Here is a 21,152-nt window from a genome sequence, read left to right on the forward strand (position 1 = left end):
TCCAATGCATGAAAATGAAAAGTGAAAGTGAAGTCACTCAGTCATGTCCAACTCAGCTACCCCATGGACTGCAGCCTACCAGGCTCCTCCGTCCATGGGATTTTCCAGGCAAGAGTACTGGAGTGGGGTGCCATTGCCTTCTCCGTTTTGGGTTATGAGAACTTCTCTTTTCCTACCCAGTCTATACCAGTGTTCCTACACAGGGACACGGATAATACACATAATGAGCTGATGATACATAATACAAAATTGGAGGCTCCTGATAATGAGCAGCCTAAAAATTTTAAAAGTCTTCAAGGCATAGCTGGGAAATCAAAGTGCTCTTTGATAAAGCCAACTAGACCACCCTAGGGAAAGATGTGTAACTGGACTTGACCTGAAAGCCAGCATCAAGCCAGCAGTGAGGAAAACAGGGGCAAGAAACCACAGCTGGATTAGACACCACACAGCCTGGATTAATTACCAAACAGCCTCTCTTCTGGGATGAACTGTGAGCATCTCAGAAATCAGTGTGTGTTTTGGGACTGACACCAGAAGCAGCCTGCAGCCTCCAGGAAGAAGGGGACCTAGGGATACAGCAGTTAACTGTCTGGATATATGAGCTTGCTGGTATGGAAGGTGGTAAGTATATTCCTGGTAGCAAAATACACCATTAAGGTTAAACTTGACATGGCTCTCACAAAGCCTACTTCAAATGTCATCAAAATGCTAACACAATATAGCATTTAAATGAAAAACTGTCAGAATGCTGCCTGCCACATGCCAGAAACGCAAACAGCAACTACAGAAACTGCCAACTTTTCGAAGCTGAAAAGAAGTTACCATGCTGGAAGGATCCACATGAAGGGCGAACACTTTGGCACCAAACTGATCCGTCAAAAGTTTTTTTAACCAACTTTGAAAAGAAAGCCTTTAGGGTTTTTAACTTTGAGGAATATGTAACCCCCTACCCCCCAAAATAAGCAGAAACATTTTACGTATAATTCAATAGGAAATGCAGATGAAATGATAACCTTCTTTGGATCTCTTTTCAAATTATACTATCAATCCTCAGGATGACTAAAAAGGTCCGGCTCTTAAGCAAGAAATGTGAAAATGTCCCCAAGACACAATGCAAAACTGCCAAGAGCCAAAACTGATGATTCAGAAGAATTCTTAAATGTATGTGCAATTAGACTGTTTAGACTCAAACTTCAACTGTGATGTACCTGTATGGATGCGTATATGCCACTGCACTGACAAGTGCGCATGTCACAACAAGTTTTTAAAGAATTATACATTTAATATCACACTGGATCTCTCATCCCCCAACCCAGGTTCCTAACACTAAAGGATTAAACTAATTTTACTACAGATAGACTCTTAGAATAGAGGAAAAATTGCAGTGACTCCCCAATCTCTCATACTACTAACCTCAACACTTACAAAAATGTATTTCCTCTGCTTAGTACTATAATAATTTAGAGAGAAAAATACTAACCAAGAACAGGAACTGAAGTCTTCTGTTGTTGGTAAGAGGCCATGATACTATTTGCAGTAGAATTGGGACCTAGAACCTAAGTAGAAAGTAGACTGAATCAGCAAAGATTATTTTATACTTCTGATAACTGCAAATACCTTTGCAGCAATAAGTAGCCCTCCATTTTCATTATGACATCAAACATATATGTCATTTTAATTTGACAGTTTCTCCCGTCTCCATTCAGACCCTGATATCGCCTGTCTACCAGAAGGTAATCATGGGGGGAAAACAGAAAAGGAAAAGCTCAGTGATAAACGCCTGGTCCTTCCCAAATGACTGAGCCAAACCCTGGGGAGGGGTACAATAACAGATTATAGAATACACAGAGCATCAGACTGTACTCAAAAATTTGTGAGAATTTTTACATTAAAATAATATGTACACAAAATGGAGGAGAATGCAAACTTCACGTGTGTTCAAGGTGAACAAGAGACTTCATAGGAATCCCACGCCTGCAGGAGCCTCGGCGGGCACATGCCAGGCCCTCTGCCCTGCCATCACTCAGCTCTGGCCCGTCCCCTCCTGGCGCACGCCCAGCAGCGATCCACATGCTCAAAGCACTGCCCTGGGACCCACGGTATCCTGCACACGTGACATGACCGTGCTTTACCAACCAGACCAAAAACACAATTTTCCTGTCATTTCCCCTAAAAGACTCCTAAACTGGTATCTTAGGCATTAATATGATCTGAATCGATGAGATAAGGGAGGGCCTGGGGAGGCATTGTAAATTGTTAGCTTCAAAATCACAAGTTTTGAAGGTGATCACATTTCTTCTAGGAAATACCTATTATAGTAAATTCAAGTGCTTATGGGAGGCTAACTCTTAGTTGCTTTTAGAGTTTTTTCTTTTAAATGCTTTGATATCTACCTTGTCATGTAACCTTCAAAACATTCAGTGAAGTATACCAGAGAATATTATTCTCATTTATAAAGGAGGAAATCAAGACCCAGTAAGCTCATGTATTTCATAAGGCTATGAGCTGACTTTCGGCCTCTGTCTCAGCTCCAAACCCACCCTTCTGTGCACTGCTTCTGAGGCTGGAACTGTGGGCCTGAGAAAACATCCCTCCTCTGACAGCTATTATTCTTCAACAAGACCAGCCGACGGAGGGACAGCCCAAGGCTGGATGGAGGAAGGAGATGGGCTCTGTTCCTTCGTTTGCTTGCTTCCACTCAACAGTGGCTCTTTACCCCACAGCATCTCTTCATTCCAGTTTCCATTTATTTCTATGCACTCTGAACCAGCCTCATCTGCCCCCTCAGAAATACCAGCACGAGATGGCTGCCCCTGCTTCACGGAGCTTCCGGAACCGGCTCTGCAAGGCCCACCTCCAAGCGTCTAAATTCTAAGAATCTCAAACTCTTCCTTCTGTTCTTTCATCCCTAGGGGTGAAAGCTGCTGCCCACACTTACTATCTCAGCGTTCCTTCTCTGTGCTCCCCTTCTGCCTTTTTGGTCCTCTAGTACTTGGTTAACCAGTTCCATTTATTAAAATCTCTCTGATAAAATATTAGCTGTGGTTTCCGTTGTCCTTAACGGACCCCGACAGACAGACCAGCCTTTCAGAATCAAAATCAAAACGCTGAGTAACAGACCTGAGCTGTAAGAGACTGTGCAGATATAAACAATAAATAGATGACAAAACATCAGAATTCTTGATGGGACACAAACAGTTTTAACATTATTAGTAATCATGTCATAACAACACAGAAGTGACAAGTCAAATTTACTGCCATTATCTGGGCTTCCTTTAAAGACTTCCGATCCCATCCATAAGTGTGAACAGAGAGGTGAGGGGCCAGTTCCAGTCAACCCTTAACAATTTCACTGAAGGTAGGGGCAACCATCGGACTCCCATCTTATCCGTGACAGAGGTTTCATGTGGAAAGAGAACTAAAAGCAAACTCAACCTAAGCCAAGGTGTACGATGAACTACACGGTCAATCACAAAATCTTCTTCCCAACAGCTTCTAAGATAATTAACTGTGGTATGGTATGTTTTAAGAAAAGGAAAATCTTTCGCTTTGACTGCTAAGACACTATGAGAGTAATAATCTGTGAGCGATTTTAACACGAAAAGCACATTGTGTTTTTGAGGAAAACTTACAGGTGTAGCTGAACTCTGCTGGGGGGTGAGAGTCCAAATTTCCGGAAGCGACCTTTCCATTAACTGCAGAGTATCTTCAAAGGCCTTCTGTAATTCTCTTCCTTGCTCATCAAACTCAAAGAGAAAGAGCATCTTTAAAATACGGCATATTTCATCTAGAGAGAAGAAATTTGAGAGAGTGGTTAAGTTGTAATACCAACTCCATTGCTAGAATCCTAACAGAGATTCTTTCCCAAGCAAAAAATATCTAATATCACACAATATCTTCCATATTTTCTCCTTTCTCCTCCAAAGCTAGAATAATTTAACATATCTACTACAAAAAGAAAACAAACCCATTGAAGCCCAAGCAGGGGGTTAGTGTCTCCTCAATCCTTATCCTGTTTCAGCGATGCATGCATGTGTGCTAGGTCACTTCAGTCGTGTCCGACTCTTTGTGGCTGTATGGACTGTAGCCCACCAGCTCCTCTGTCCATGGGGATTCTCCAGGCAAAAATACTGGAGTGGGTTGCCATGCCCTCCTCCAGGAGATCTTCCCAACTCAGCGATCGAACCTGCATCTCTTACATCTCCTATATTGGCAGGCAGGTTCTTTACTATTAGCACCATCTGGGAAGCTCCCAGGGAACTTCCCAAAAGGCCAAATAGAAAAATAGATGTCTTTCTCCAGATCAATAAGACTTATTCCCAAGTCCATGGTGTAGCAAGTGAAGGGGATGGACTGGATTTTAATCTTTATTTTCATCCCAGAGCAAATCTGCTTAACAGTTTAGGCTCTGTGTGGCCTTGGGTAAACTTTTTGACTTTAATGATCGTCCTTCACATCTTGGGTAGATGAATGCCAATGAGAAAGGCCTCTGGGCTGAGAAGTTTTGTTTTACGAATGTGCCCTGAAGTGATGTATTTACTAGGGTTTTTATGTTGGCAAGAATCATCAGTATTGAAAATATACCTTTCAATTTCTCGGTCCCCTGCACCACTTCACTCAATGCCTCCAAAAGGGCCACATCCTCCAGTGGACTCCCCTCCTTGAGGCTGTGCTTCTTCCGCTCCGCTTTGCGCCGATTCTTAGATGACCGCCTGTTAGAAATTAGAGATGTTTTAAAAGGGGCTCTCCTTAAGCCCTTCCCACTAAAATCTGAACAAGACAAGGATGCCCACTCCCAGTACTTCTCTTCAACGCAGTACTGGAAGTCCTAGCCACAGCCATCAGAAAAGAAAAAGAAACGAAAGGTCATTAGGAATTGTCATTAGATAGGGATGATACTATATTTGGAAAACCCTAAGGACTCCACTGGTGATAGCAGCAAGGTCCGACGCTGTAAAGAGCAGTACTGCACAGGAACCTGGAATGTCAGGTCCATGAATCAGGGCAAATTGGAAGTGGTCAAACAAGAGATGGCAAGAGTGAACATTGACATTCCAGGAATCAGCGAACTAAAATGGACTGGAATGGGTGAATTTAACTCAGATGACCATTATATCTACTACTGCGGGCAGGAATCCCTCAGAAGAAATGGAGTAGCCATCATGATCAACAAAAGAGTTCGAAATGCAGTACTTGGATGCAATCTCAAAAACAACAGAATGATCTCTGTTCGTCTCCAAGGCAAACCATTCAATATCATGGTAATCCAAGTCTATGCCCCAACCAGTAACGCTGAAGAAGCTGAAGTTGAACGGTTCTATGAAGACCTACAAGACCTTTTAGAACTAACACCCAAAAAAGATGTCCTTTTCATTATAGGGGACTGGAATGCAAAAGTAGGAAGTCAAGAAACACCTGGACTAACAGGCAAATTTGGCCTTGGAATACGGAATGAAGCAGGGCAAAGACTAATAGAGTTTTGCCAAGAAAATGCACTGGTCATAGCAAACACCCTCATCCAACAACATAAGAGAAGACTCTACACATGGACATCATCAGATGGTCAACATCGAAATCAGATTGATTATATTCTTTGTAGCCAAAGATGGAGAAGCTCTATACAGTCCGCAAAAACAAGACCAGGAGCTGACTGTGGCTCAGATCATGAACTCCTTATTACCAAATTCAGACTTAAACTGAAGAAAGTAGGGAAAACCACTAGACCATTCATGTATGACCTAAATCAAATCCCTTACGATTATACAGCGGAAGTGAGAAATAGATTTAAGGGACTAGATCTGATAGATAGAGTGCCTGATGAACTATGGAATGAGGTTCGTGACACTGTACAGGAGACAGGGATCAAGACCATCCCTGTGGAAAAGAAATGCAAAAAAGCAAAATGGCTGTCTGGGGAGGCCTTACAAATAGCTGTGAAAAGAAGAGAAGTGAAAAGCAAAGGAGAAAAGGAAAGATATAAGCATCTGAATGCAGAGTTCCAAAGAATAGCAAGAAGAGATAAGAAAGCCTTCCTCAGCAATCAATGCAAAGAAATAGAGGAAAACAACAGAATGGGAAAGACTAGAGATCTCTTCAAGAAAATTAGAGATACCAAGGGAACATTTCATGCAAAGACGGGCTCGATAAAGGACAGAAATGGTATGGACCTAACAGAAGCAGAAGATATGAAGAAGAGGTGGCAAGTATATACAGAAGAACTGTACAAAAAAGATCTTCACGACCCAGATAATCACGATGGTGTGATCACTGACCTAGAGCCAGACATCCTGGAATGTGAAGTCAAGTGAGCCTTAGAAAGCATCACTATGAACAAAGCTAGTGGAAGTGATGGAATTCCAGTTGAGCTATTCCAAATCCTGAAAGATGATGCTGTGAAAGTGCTGCACTCAATATGCCAGCAAATTTGGAAAACTCAGCAGTGGCCACAGGACTGGAAAAGGTCAGTTTTCATTCCAATCCCAAAGAAAGGCAATGCCAAAGAATGCTCAAACTATCGCACAATTGCACTCATCTCACATGCTAGTAAAGTAATGCTCAAAATTCTCCAAGCCAGGCTTCAGCAATATGTGAACCGTGAACTTCCAGTTGTTCAAGCTGGTTTTAGAAAAGGCAGAGGAACCAGAGACCAAATTGCCAACATCTTCTGGATCATTGAAAAAGCAAGAGAGTTCCAGAAAAACATCTATTTCTGCTTTACTGACTATGCCAAAGCCTTTGACTGTGTGGATCACAATAAACTGTGGAAAATTCTGAAAGAGATGGGCATACCAGACCACCTGACCTGCCTCTTGAGAAATCTGTATGCAGGTCAGGAAGCAACAGTTAGAACTGGACATGGAACAACAGACTGGTTCCAAATAGGAAAGGAGTTCGTCAAGGCTGTATATTGTCACCCTGCTTATTTAACTTATATGCAGAGTACATTATGAGAAATGCTGGGCTGGAAGAAGCACAAGCTGGAATCAAGATTGCTGGGAGAAATATCAATAACCTCAGATATGCAGATGACACCACCCTTATGGCAGAAAGTGAAGAGGAACTCAAAAGCCTCTTGATGAAGGTGAAAGAGGAGAGTGAAAAAGTTGGCTTAAAGTTCACCATTCAGAAAACAAAGATCATGGCATCTGGTCCCATCACTTCACGGGAAATAGATGGGGAAACAGTGGAAACAGTGTCAGACTTTATTTTTGGGGCTCCAAAATCACTGCAGATGGTGACTGCAGCCATGAAATTAAAAGATGCTTACTCCTTGGAAGGAAAGTCATGACCAACCTAGATAGCATATTCAAAAGCAGAGACATTACTTTGCCAAGAAAGGTCCGTCTAGTCAAGGCTATGGTTTTTCCAGTGGTCATGTATGGATGTGAGAGTTGGACTGTGAAGAAAGCTGAAAGAGTGCTGAAGAATTGATGCTTTTGAACTGTGGTGTTGGAGAAGACTCGAGAGTCCCTTGGACTGCAAGGAGATCCAACCAGTCCATTCTGAAGGAGATCAGCCCTGGGATTTCTTTGGAAGGAATGATGCCAAAGCTGAAACTCCAGTACTTTGGCCACCTCATGCAAAGAGTTGACTCACTGGAAAAGACTCTGATGCTGGGAGGGATTGGGGACAGGAGGAGAAGGGGACGACAGAGGATGAGATGGCTGGATGGCATCAGTGACTTGATGGACGTGAGTCTGAGTGGACTCCAGGAATTGGTGATGGACAGGGAGGCCTGGCGTGCTGCGATTCGTGGGGTCGCAAAGAGTCGGACATAACTGAGCGACTGAACTGAACTGAAGGACTCCACATAAAAACTTCTAGATCTGATAAATGAATTCAGCAAAATAGCAAGATAAAAGAATGACATCAGAAATTGGTTGCATTTCTTTACAATAGCAATGAAATATCAGAAAAGAAATGTAAAAAAACAATAGTTTTCAACATCACAGTCCCCAAAACAAAATACTTATGAATAAACCTGATTAAGGAGATTAAAGACTCATACACTGAGAACTATAAAACATTAAGAAAGGAAACTGAAGATGATTCAAAGATATGGAAAGAAATCCCATGTTCTTGGACTATAAGAATTAACATTGTTAAAATGGCCATATTACTCAAAGCAATCTACTGATGTAATGCAATCCCTATCAAATGACCCATGACAGTTTCACAGAACTAGAACAAATAATCCCCAAATTCTATGGAACCATAGGTGACCCAGAACTGCTAAAGCAATTCCGAAGAAAAAGAATAAAGCAGGAGGCATAGCCTTCCCAGACTTCAGACACACTCCAGAGCTACAGGAATCAAAACAGCACGGCACTGGCACACAAACAGACATGTGGCTCAGCGGAGCAGGAGAGAGAGCCAAGGAAGAAACCTGCACACCTACTACCAGTTAGTCTTCTACAAGAGACTCAGGAATATAAAACGGGAACAAGCTTCTTCAGCAACTGGTGTTGGAAAAGCTGGACAGCCACATGTAAACAGATGCAGTTAAAACATACCCTCTCACTGTACACAGAAATAACCTCAAAATGGCTTAAAGACTTAAACATAATTAAGACAGGCCACCATAGGCAAAACATTCTATGACATAAATTGTACCAACGCTTTCTTAGGTCAGTCTCCCAAGGCAATAGAAATAAAAACAAAAGTAAACAAACTTACAAGCTTTTGCACAGCAAAGGAAACCATAAAAAAAAAAGAAAACGATCTACGGAATGGGAGAAAAATGTTTGCAGATGATGCAGTAGATAAGGGTTTAATTTCCAAAATACACAAACAGCTCAAACTACTCAACAAAAAAACCCAAACAACCCCATCAAAAAATGGGCTAAAGATCTTAATAGACATTTCTCCAAAAAAAACATACAGATAGATGGCCACCAGGCATGTTGAAAAGATGCTCATCACTAATTATTACAGAAATGCAAACCAAAACTACAGTGAGGTACCACTTGACACCAGTCAAAACGGTCATCATTAATAAGTCTACAAACAACAAATGCTGAAGAGGGTGTGCCGAAAAGGGAACCCTCCTGTACTCTTGGTGGGAATGTAAGTTTGTACAGCCACTATGGAAACAGTATGGCGGTCCCTCAGAAAACTAAAAACAGAATTACAATATGATCCAGCAATCCCACTCCTGGGCATATCCTGGAGAAAACTCTAACCCAAAAGATATATGCACCCCTATGTCCATAGCAGCACTACTCACAACAGCCCCAAGACATAAACAACCTAAAGATCCACTGACAGATGACTTGATAAAGAACACGTGGTACATACATACAATGGAATACTACTCAGACATAAAAAGAATGAAACAATGCCACGTGCAGTATCATGGATGCAAATGGGATTATCAAATTAAGTGAAGTAAGTCAGAAAGAGAAAGAACTAGGGTGTCATGTATACACGGAATCTAACATACAGCACAAATGAACCTATGAAACAGACTCACAGACAGAGAACAGACTTGTGGGTGCCAAGGGGGGGAGAGGGAGACGCATGGACTGTGGGTTTGGGGTTGGTAGATGCAAAGTACTACACTGGAATGGATAAACAACACCCTACTGTATAGCACAGGGAACTATATTCGATATTCTGTGATAAAGCACAATGGAAGAAAAGAGAAACAAAGAATGCATATATGTGTATAACTGAATCACTGTGCTGTGCAGCTGAGATCGTCACAACATTGTCAGTCATGACTCAATAAAGAAAAAGAGGACTCTCCTTGTGCTCAGCAGATTAAAGTGAATGTAGCAATAACTATGGTCACCAACTTTTGGGGAAACCAGGGTATATACAGATGGTGCTTGTATTTTGGGGAAAATGGTGAAGGTGTTAAAATGATACATGAAATTCAACTGGTAGCGAAAAGGCAGGAAATAATAAGGAAAGCCCTAAAAAGTGATGCCTGGCCTTGAAGTTTTGATTAAGATGCAGGATACAGGAAGCTTGGGGCTGGTGCACTGGGATGACCCAGAGGGATGGTATGGGGAGGGAGGAGGGAGGGGGGTTCAGGATGGGGAACACGTGTACACCCGTGGCGGATGCATGTTGATGTATGGCAAAACCAATACAATATTGTAAAGTAAAAAAATAAAAATAAAAAAAAATAAGATACAGAATAAAATGAGATTACATCTGATAATCACAGCTGGAACAATGAGAACAATCAGCTTCAATTTTGTAGTAAAAAGCAAATAAATTTAAAGGCAACAAAATTAAATTTAAGTAAGAAGACAGACATATCAGATTGGAATTTGAATATCATAAAATGTATAAATGAACCCCACATTCTTTCCTGCCTCAGAGGTCTTTAATTATGCCATTTGTTTCATCTGGGACCCTCACCCCAACTCCCAAAAGCCCAGTCTGGGTGGCTTTCCTGCAGTTTCTGTTTATCCCACCGAATCCCACAGATGTCCACTCTAAATTCCTAAAACACCATTTGGTTTAAATATATCATCATGCATTGTTTTCTGTTTCCCAAGTAAGTCTACAAATTCTTATTAATTCACATCTCCTTAAAAGGTTTCTGTAATATCCACTGCAGCTAGTTCAGTAAACACTTCTGACCAATTGAACTTTGAAGAAGTGTGAACTCGCTTTGCTTTATAATCTTTCTAGTTTTTCAGTGCCTACACATTACGTATAGTCACTTAATATTTGTTAAATGAATAAAATCAGATGTTAAATATAAACTGAGTACCCAGTGTAAGTGCCGTTATTAGCAACGGGCAAACACACAGGCCACGAAGCTGCAGCAGAAAACACCTGAAGTCAAGTCTGATCTCTCAGACACGCTGGGAAGGTCCTTACACAACTTCCACAGTTCTCCCCCTCCTGCTGCACTGTCCTGGCAGAAAACTGACCTCTTCACTCCCCTTTCTCCACATCCTCAGGGAACGGTCAGCGTGCTGAATGCACATGATACGTACGCTGATATCCTAGAGTTACTGTGAGAGTATCTGCCACTCAAGTTACTGCCACTCATGACACTGCTGGTTTCAGAGAAAAGATCTGACTCTGGACCGTGGGGTGCTTCATCATCTAGAAAAGAAGAACCAGACACGGAATTGAAAACTCCCTGCAGATAAGGTTCACCTTCAGCAGGGTAAATGAACCCTAGTTATCCAGGTCACCTCTAATGAGGTAGGAAAACCAGTACAGAGCTGATCTAAAATAGGGCACAAATGTGTACAAGTGAGTCACTAGACTGGCACAACGCTGTACATCAGCTATTCTTCAGTAAAAAAAGGAGGTGCTCTCCTTGTGCTCAACAGACTGAAATCAAGGTAGCAGTAACTACTAGTCACCAGTAGATATGAAATACAATTTTACTACTGTAAGCTAGCACTTTACCAAACGTCTTTATTCTTTTCTTAAAGCAAAGGAACTTCTGGAGATGAGGGGATTCATTCTGTAAATACCACAGTCAGTTCCCCTGGCTGGGTGAGTGGGGAGCGTTTGGTAGACCAGTACCCATGACAAAGACACACACACGCCCTTCACAGAGGCCTCAGACTTCCACTTGGCACAGTAACCTCACTGCAGGAGGCACAGGAAGCGGCTAATAAGACCAAGTGTGACGCTGCCCCAGCACCCCCCCCGAGCTGCACTGCCTCCAGGCAGGCACTCACCCAGGCTCACGGGCTGGGCCTGCTCCTTCAGCTCTCGTACCACCAGCAGACGTTTCTTATGGCGACTGAATGTGGCTGTCTGAGAGTCCAGAAACGCCATATAATTTTTCTGGGCTGAGGGTGCAGATGGAAAATAATTTAAACATGTTTAAGCAAAGGGAAAAAACTAGAGTGAGGGGTTAGCAAGGGAGTTGGAGCTTAATGAAAAGAAAACAAGTTATCAAGTTTTTCAAGTAAGATTTTTTTCTTTAAATTTAACAGAGAATTAACCACCAATGCTTTTGGAGAATGAACTAGATTGAGGTACAAGATCTTAAAGTTCATCAACATCATCCTAGAAAACACTCTACCACTAAACTTGTAAAATCACCTGAATAAGAGTCTTTAATATCTAACGCAAGAGAGGACTGGCAAATAAAAGGAGTGTACAGGAAGCTGTTAACAAAAATAGGAAGAAAGTCATGATATGCTTCCTAAACCTATAAGTATTTGGTCTTTGCTGATGAATAGTCAGCATTTTTCTAGGTTCTCATTAGTGGAAAAAAATTCAAGTAAGAGTGAGCTAGAAGGATTGTTACAGGGCCCAGGAGGATGCTTCCAGGACCCAGGCAGGAGTACGTAAAGAGAATGATACACAGAGAACTCTCCCAGTTTTAAGTTGGACAGGGTAGTAGAGAGCAGACAGGGTAAGAATGTGAATGCATGTTAATGTCAGAAAGGCTAGACATTACTTACAGGGTAGACTGTGCAGGGCTTAAAAGCAACCTCTACTCCCAAAGATGTCTATACGTCAAACTGACATCCTACTCTTCTTACACTTTGCATTTAAGGAATTACAGTGTACACTAGAGTATTCTAGAACTGATTAACATTCATCTGTTATTGATCAACCTTCTGCAAAGGTCCTTTTCATTTTTATTATTTTTTTGGACATGCCGTGCAGCATACAGGATCTTAAGTTGCCCGACAAGGGATTGAGCCTGTGCCCCCAGAACTGGAAGCTGTCTTAACCACAAGGCCATAGGAAAAGCCCTTCTTTTTATTGTAAAAAAAATTTTTATTTTGAAAGTTCAAACCTATTAAAAGTTGCAACAGTTCAATGAATACACACACATACTTCACTTAGATTTATCAATTATTAATATTATTCTATATTTTTGGCTTCCTCTGTTTCTCTCTCCACTCTCTCTCACACACACATAATTATTTTTGTGGAACCCTTTGAGAGGAAGTTACAATCCTTCCCTCCTAAATACTTTAGCATTTCTCTCTTAAGAATCAGGATATTATGTATATAATCACAATATAATTATTAAATGCAGAAAATTAACCATTTGATATGATATTATCTAACAGTTCATATGCAAGTTTACCAACTATTCCCCAATGCAAAAATTTTTAATTGTATCTGACCCACAGGTTTTTAACATTCAAATATTTTATGTGTGACTATTTAACATCATCGTTGCTATTGTTTAGACACTAAGTCTGTCCAACTCTTCATGACTCCATGGACTGTAGCCTCCCAGGCTCCTCGATCCATGGGATTTCCCAGGCAAGAATACTGGAATGGGCTGTCATTTTTCTTCTCTAGGGGGATCTTCCCGACCCAGGGATCAAACCCATGTCTTCTGTAACGGCAGGCAAATTCTTTACCACTGGAAGCCCATTTAACATAGCACATTTAAAAACCGTGGTCAGAACTCAATGATCTCACCCAGGGGAGAACTCTGGCTGACTCAATAAAATGCGTTCGTTCATCACTGACATGATTAAAGGATGTAACAGCAAAGATAGTCCTCTCCCGTCTCCCTCTCCCCCCAATCTTGATATTTCCAAATTAGGGATTCTTTCTAAAATACAACCCTCACCTTCTAGAATGGAAGGCTTTATGTTGGTTTCTATAATATCTGGTCTGTTATATTTGTGTACCTAAAAGGAAAAATAAGATAATTTTAGGCAGGAAAACTTCAAGTCACTGGAAAGTTAAGATGCTGGGGAATGGATCACTTTCAGAGGTGACCAGGATATTTTCCGGAGGAACAGGCCTACAAGGTGGTCAAAGAAAACCCAAATCGTTCCAGTAAAAATCAGTAACATTTCACGTTTAGAGGACTAATTCCACACCTCAAGAATAAATTATTTAAATGATTTAAAAAGCACTGCTTATCCCTCGACCAGAACCTGAACTACTTCTACCAAACCTCGGAAGCCTCAGACCAGGGACTCCGGCTGACACTGTGCCCCCCATGCAGGCCCTCATTCTGCTGAGCACTCAGGCAGGGAGGAGTTCTGACGGCCTCTTACCAGTCTCAGAGCTTCTTCCCAGGCAGCTCCTTCTAACAGCACGAGCACAGCTTCTTCATGGTCCTGACAAGGGAACATTAAGGAAGATAACAGGTTAATGGGGCAAGCGTGTCAGATGCCACCGTATCAAACTGCAAAAGTGCCCAAAGAGCTGCCTCTCTTGCTCACAATCCCAGTTCTCAGCATAGGGTCTGGCCTAGAGCGGATGCTTGATAGATGCTGATGCAAAAGACAAATGAGTGTCAATTCTTGAAATGACCACAAAACACAAGGTGAACATCATCTCTCTACATCCCTGAGCACTGAAACCACGAGAGAGACTGTTAGAAATGCCCATTTCCCCAGCTGCACCTCCAAGTCTGATTCAGGAGATTTAGGTGGGCTCCTGAATTAACAAGACCACACTTTGAAAAAAGGGTAGCCTAGAACTGTAACCTTCTAAACCTTTTTTTTTTTTTAATGCTTATTTTTTTCTCCTTGTATTTCAAACAACTTCAAACCTATAAAAAACTGAAATTAGTAGACATGTATATCCTACAGTCTTTAAGCCATTTGTGATGCTTACATACTTACCACTAAGAACTTTTGATTATGTACCCTAATATATAATTACGTTCTTAAAAAGCACATAAAACAAAACACGTTTTTAAAAGATGAAATAAGAGACAACTGGCTGGATTTCTTCAAGTAATCTCTATCATAAAAAAGGTGTGTATAAACTAGATAAAAAGGGATTTAAAGAACATAAGATAATGAATGCAATACATAGACCCAGGAGGAATCTAATTGTATCGATCTACTATAAACAACTTCGGAATATTGAGGGAACTTAACTTTTCATTATTGGATAAATTAAAATGTGTCAACACGGAGAGAGGAAGATTATACCAAAACAAACCAAATTTACAAACAGTATACTTTCATTTTGGTGAAAAAGTACATCTGTGTGTAGTGTGTCTGTGCGTGCATGCATGTGCGTGCCTGTGTATGGGGGTGAGTAGGGAAGACAGAGAGGAGAGAGGAAACTCTAGAAAGAAACAGTCACACAGAGTCGGACACGACTGACGCGACTTAGCACGCATGCTCAAACTACCGCACAACTGCACTCATCTCACACGCTAGTAAAGTAATGCTCAAAATTCTCCAAGCCAGGCTTCAGCAATACGTGAACCGTGAACTTCCAGATGTTCAAGCTGGTTTTAGAAAAGGCAGAGGAACCAGAGATCAAATTGCCAACATCCGCTGGATCATCGAAAAAGCAAGAGAGTTCCAGAAAAACATCTATTTCTGCTTTATTGACTATGCCAAAGCCTTTGACTGTGTGGATCACAATAAACTGTGGAAAATTCTGAAAGAGATGGGAATACCAGACCACCTGACCTGCCTCTTGAGAATCCTATATGCAGATCAGGAAGCAACAGGTAGAACTGGACATGGAACAGACTGGTTCCAAATAGGAAAAGGAGTTCGTCAAGGCTGTATATTGTCACCCTGCTTATTTAACTTATATGCAGAGTACATCATGAGAAATGCTGGGCTGGAAGAAGCACAAGCTGGAATCAAGATTGCTGGGAGAAATATCAATAACCTCAGATATGCAGATGACACCACCCTTATGGCAGAAAGTGAAGAGGAACTCAAAAGCCTCTTGATGAAGGTGAAAGAGGAGAGTGAAAAAGTTGGCTTAAAGCTCAACATTCAGAAAACGAAGATCATGACATCTGGTCCCATCACTTCATGGGAAATAGATGGGGAAACAGTGGAAACAGTGTCAGACTTTATTTTTGGGGGGCTCCAAAATCACTGCAGATGGTGACTGCAGCCATGAAATTAAAAGACGCTAACTCCTTGGAAGGAAAGTTATGACCAACCTAGATAGCATATTCAAAAGCAGAGACATTACTTTGCCAACAAAGGTCCATCGAGTCAAGGCTATGGTTTTTCCAGTAGTCATATATGGATGTGAGAGTTAGACTGTGAAGAAAGCTAAGCGCCAAAGAATTGATGCTTTTGAACTGTGGTGTTGGAGAAAACTCTTGAGAGTCCCTTGGACTGCAAGGAGATCCAACCAGATCCATTCTGAAGGAGATCAGCCCTGGGATTTCTTTGGAAAGAATGATGCTAAAGCTGAAACTCCAGTACTCTGGCCACCTCATGTGAAGAGCTGACTCATTGGAAAAGACTCTGATGCTGGGAGGGATTGGGGGCAGGAGGAGAAGGGGACGACAGAGGATGAGATGGCTGGATGGCATCAGTGACTTGATGGACGTGAGTCTGAGTGAACTCCGGGAGCTGGTGATGGATAGGGAGGCCTGGCGTGCTGCAGTCCATGGGGTCACACAGAGTTGGACACGACTGAGTGACTGAACTGAACTGAACTGATGCATGAGTGGTAGGAATGAGGTGTTTTTATTTTCTTGTATTTGCTTTTAGTATTTTAAATAATCTATATACGTATATACTACTTTAAATAAGTTACTTTTAACTAAGAACCCAGACCCCAAAGGATCATTTCAGGCCTATACCATATGTCCCAAAGAAACACAGTATATGTGTTTTGCTTGACCGGCAATGTGTGTGTGTGTTATTGACATAAAATTCATATATTAATAACATACAATGAATAATTTTAAAGTGTATAATTTTAAATATACGCTTATATTTAAAGTGTATACACACTATATCACAATGTTGTGTAATCACAAGCTCTCCCTACTTTCAAAATTTTTTTTCCATTACATAAATACACTTCATATCCATTAACCAATCCCGCCGTATTTTCCACTCCTCTCACCCCCTGGTAACTTCTAATCTGCTTTTTGTCTCTCTGGATTTGCATAGTCTGGATATATTATATAAAAGGAGCCATATAATAGGTGACTTTTTGTGCCTGACTTCTTTTATTAAGCACATGTTTTAAAGATTCATCAGTTCTTTGTTCCTTTTTCCTCCCCTTTTTTGACTATAGCAAAATTCAATATAATATGTACCCTTTTAGCCATGTAATGTATAGTTCAAGGGCATCAAGCAAATTCACATTGTTGTGAAACCACCACTACTATCAATTTCCAAAACTTTTATCTTGCACAAAGGAAATTTTATATCCATGAAACAATAAATCCCCTCTCTCCCTACCCCCCACATTCAGCAACCATCGTTCTACTGTGTCTCTATGAATCTGACTACTCTAGGTACCTCACGTAAGTAGAATTGTACAATATTTGTCCTTTTATATCTAATTTATTTCATTCAGCATAATCTTTTCAAGTTTTATCTAAGCTGTAGCATGCACCAATTTTTCATTATTTTTTGACTGAATAATATTCCTTCCTATGTGTGTATGTGTTCAGTTCAGTCATTCAGTCGTGTCCGACTTTTTGCAACCCCTTGAACCACTGCATGTCAGGCCTCCCTGTCCATCACCAACTCCCGGAGTCCACCCAAACTCATGTCCACTGAGTCGCTGATGCCATCCAACCATCTCATCCTCTGTCGTCCCCTTCTCCTGCCCTCAATCTTTCCCAGCATTAGGGTCTTTTCCAATGAGTCAGCTCTTCACATTAGGTGGCCAAAGTATTGGAGTTTTAGCTTCAGCATCAGTCTTTCCAATGAACACCCAGGACTGATCTCCTTTAGAATGGACTGGTTGGATCTCCTTGCAGTCTGAGGGACTCTCAAGAGTCTTCTCCAATACCACAGTTCAAAAGAACCAAATCTTCAGCACTCAGCTTTCTTTATAGTCCAACTCTCACATCCATACATGACTACTGGAAAAACCACAGCCTTGACTAGAGGGACCTTTGTTGGCAAAATAATGTCTCCGTTTTTTAATATCCTGTCTAAGTTGGTCATAACTTTCCTTCCAAGGAGTAAGCGGCTTTTAATTTCATGGCTGCAGTCACCATCTGCAGTGATTTTGGAGGCCAGAAAAATAAAGTAAGCCACTGTTTCCCCATCTATTTGCCACGAAGTGATGGGACCAGATGCCATGATCTTAGTTTTCTGAATGTTGAGCTTTAAGCCAACTTTTTCACTCTCCTCTTTCAGTTTCATCAAGAGGCTCTTTAGTTCTTCTTCACTTTCTGCCATAAGGGTGGTGTTATCTGCATATCTGAGGTTATTGATATTTCTCCCAGAAATCCTGATTCCAGCTTGTGCTTCCTCCAGCCCAGCGTTTCTCATGATGTACTCTGCATAGAAGTTAAATAAGCAGGGTGACAGTATATAGCCTTGACGTACTCCTTTTCCTATTTGGAACCAGTCTGTTGTTCCATGTCCAGTTCTAACTGTTGCTTCCTGACCTGCATACAGATTTCTCAAGAGGCAGGTCAGGTGGTCTGGTATTCCCATCTTTTTGAGAATTTTCCACAATTTCTTGTGATTCACACAGTCAAAGGCTCTCGCATAGTCACTAAAGCAGAAGGAGATGTTTTTCTGGAACTCTCTTGTGTATGTGTACATATATCATATTGTTCACAGCAGCACTATCCACAATAGCCAAGATACAGAAACAACCTAAATGTCCATCAACAGATGCATGGATGAAGAAGCTGTGGTCCACATACACAAGGGGATACTACTCAGCCGTAAAAAAGAACGAACCAATGCCATGTGCAGCAACATGCATGCACTAGAGATCACCATACTCCAAAGTCAGAAAGACAAACTCCACATGGTATCACTTATATGGAGTCTAAAATATGACACCAATGAACTTATCTATGAAACAGAAACACGCTCACACTTACAGAGCAGGTGTGCTGCTGCCAAGGAGGGCAGGCGAGGGATGGAGCGGGAGGGGGGCGAGCAGAGGAAAGCCATTACATATGATGGATAAACAGCAGGGTCCTACTGCATCGTGCACAGAGCTGTCGACATGTTCAGTATCCAATGATAAACCAGAGTGGAAAAGAATATAAAAAAGGAATGTATATATATACACACACACACACACACATATAAAACCAAATCACTTTCCTGTATATTACCACAACATTGTAAATCAACTATACTTCAATAAAAAAAGAAGGAAAAAAAGTCAATGCAATTCACCCTATCTTAGTTTAAGAGTCATTTGGCAAAATTTAATACCCATTCATGATTAAAGACTCTCAGAGCCAGAAACAGAAGAGAATTTTCTCAACCCAAGATGGGGAGGATTGGCAATTTTTTTCCATAAAAGGCGAGACAGTTAATATTTTAGGCTTTTTGGGACAGACTGTTACAAGTCCTCAAACAGTTGTTTTAAGTGCAACAGCAGCCACACACAATGTATAAACAACTGGTGGGGCTACGTTCCAATAAAACTTTATTTATAAAACAGGTGGTCAGCTAGCTTTGGCCCCAAGGTTGTAGTTTGCCAAATCCAATAAGAGGCTTACCAGTTTCTCACATCTATTGAACAAACAACTCCTTTGCCAAAAACTAGCAAACATCACACATAGGGTTGAAAGACTGAATTTCTCTAGCTAATATCACTCACTGTAGACAAGACCAAGAGTTAAAAACTCTATAGGGGTCCATACTTAGGGAGATGCTACATTTTTATGAGTTTTTACCTCCAGGAGCCTTAAGAGAATTTCTCATAGTGAATGCGAGGAAATATCCTCATATTTCTAGCAGGGGGAAGGAAAAAGGAGACGTGAAAATATACCCAAAGCATGCTGATTTTAATAAGACCTGCTCTCAAGAGAAAATATTTTGCCAGAGCCTAATCAAAGAAGGTTTCACCAGGACCTCCAATGTCAGGGCAGGGAAATACCCAACTCTGGCCCACTCTAACTTTCCTGTCCTACTGAGGGGTGAAAAAAACTGACAAGCCCTGGTGAAGTTCACAGCTGAAGCACATACTCAAAGACTGAGGCCTAATCACAGGACTAGAGAACACGTCTCCTCCTACCCAAACCCCAGGCTCATCACATCACTAAAGGCCTCTGATCAAATTTCCTTTTACCCAGGTATCACATTAGGCTTTTGACAAAAAATTACAAGGCATTTTTAAAAAGGGATAAAAATGCAGTTTGAAGAGTCAGAGCAAGCATCAGAACCAGACACTGATATGGCAGGTATCTTGAGATTATGAGGCTGGGAATTAAAAAATGAGTATGATAAATATGATAACACCTCAAATGGAAACAAGAGACAACATGCAAGGACAGATGGGTAACGAGACCAGAGACAAAGAAATCCTAAGAATCAAAGAGAAATATTAGAAATCACAAGCGAGCCTCCTTTCCATTTAATTAACCATCTTCAGTGGGATATGTCTTCATGTTTTCAGTTGAATCACCATATTCTCTTTCTAGGATCTAGTGATATCAAATTTTAGTTATCTTCTTTCACTCATCCTTATTACACGAAAGACAATGAAGCATTATAAAAGCATCATTTAGTTATGCAAGTGTGCCTGCTAGTAACAACACTTTCTCATGAAAGGCCAAAACTCTAGAAGGAAGGAATCCCTGGTAACAGGTGTATGCCTGTGTCCTTTGAGTCTGTGGCCCATGACAATGCATGGATTTACTATTTTCATAATAAATCTACAATTCTATCAAAAGCTGGTATGGATACTTTATAATCTGCTGGAAAACTGGAACCCAAAAAGTTGCCTGAGGTAAAAGAGACATTTCCAACAGAGACAATGGGAGTGAAAGCCAAAAAAGGAGGTCTCAAGTTCAATCACTTTGGTTTAGAATGGTCTTTTCTCATTGTTCCTACTTTGGTACGTTAATATAAAAAATATAACTGCCTTATGATTTAATTTCTATTTTCCACCAAGGTCAAGCCACTAGTGCATATTAGAGTTCTTTGGTATTCTACCTCACAGAAATTACAATTATTTAGAGAAGGCAATGGCACCCCACTCCAGTACTCTTGCCTGGAAAATCCCATGGACGGAGGAGCCTGGTGGGCTGCAGTCCATGGGGTCGCTAATAGTCGGACACGACTGAGTGACTTCACTTTCACTTTTCACTTTCATGCATTGGAGAAGGAAATGGCAACCCACTCCAGTGTTCTTGCCTGGAGAATCCCACGGACGAGGGAGCCTGGTGGGCTGCCGTCTATGGGGTCGCACAGAGTCGGACACGACTGAAGCGACTTAGCAGCAGCAGAGATATACTGAATTTAGATTTCCAAGTTAAGTAGGCAAGATGGAAGACCTTCAAGGGAAATACTATCTCTGGA

At 41.2% G+C, this 21,152-nt stretch overlaps 1 protein-coding gene across 1 annotated transcript in view; it reads right to left on the bottom strand.

The window, feature by feature from the left end:
• The window catches only part of ELP1 (elongator acetyltransferase complex subunit 1), a 62,916-nt gene that overhangs the window by 2,764 nt on the left and 39,000 nt on the right, over window positions 1–21,152 (bottom strand). Inside the window, exons 30-36 of the mRNA XM_061426427.1 lie at window positions 13,968–14,030; window positions 13,532–13,592; window positions 11,661–11,774; window positions 10,959–11,070; window positions 4,585–4,712; window positions 3,633–3,787; window positions 1,481–1,556 (exon numbers count right to left, since the gene is read on the bottom strand). Of these exons, the coding sequence (XP_061282411.1) occupies window positions 1,481–1,556; window positions 3,633–3,787; window positions 4,585–4,712; window positions 10,959–11,070; window positions 11,661–11,774; window positions 13,532–13,592; window positions 13,968–14,030 (709 nt within the window). The remainder of the gene's footprint in view (window positions 1–1,480; window positions 1,557–3,632; window positions 3,788–4,584; window positions 4,713–10,958; window positions 11,071–11,660; window positions 11,775–13,531; window positions 13,593–13,967; window positions 14,031–21,152) is intronic.

This window comes from Bos javanicus, chromosome 8 (genome assembly GCF_032452875.1).
Source record: "Bos javanicus breed banteng chromosome 8, ARS-OSU_banteng_1.0, whole genome shotgun sequence".
NCBI lineage: Eukaryota > Metazoa > Chordata > Mammalia > Artiodactyla > Bovidae > Bos > Bos javanicus.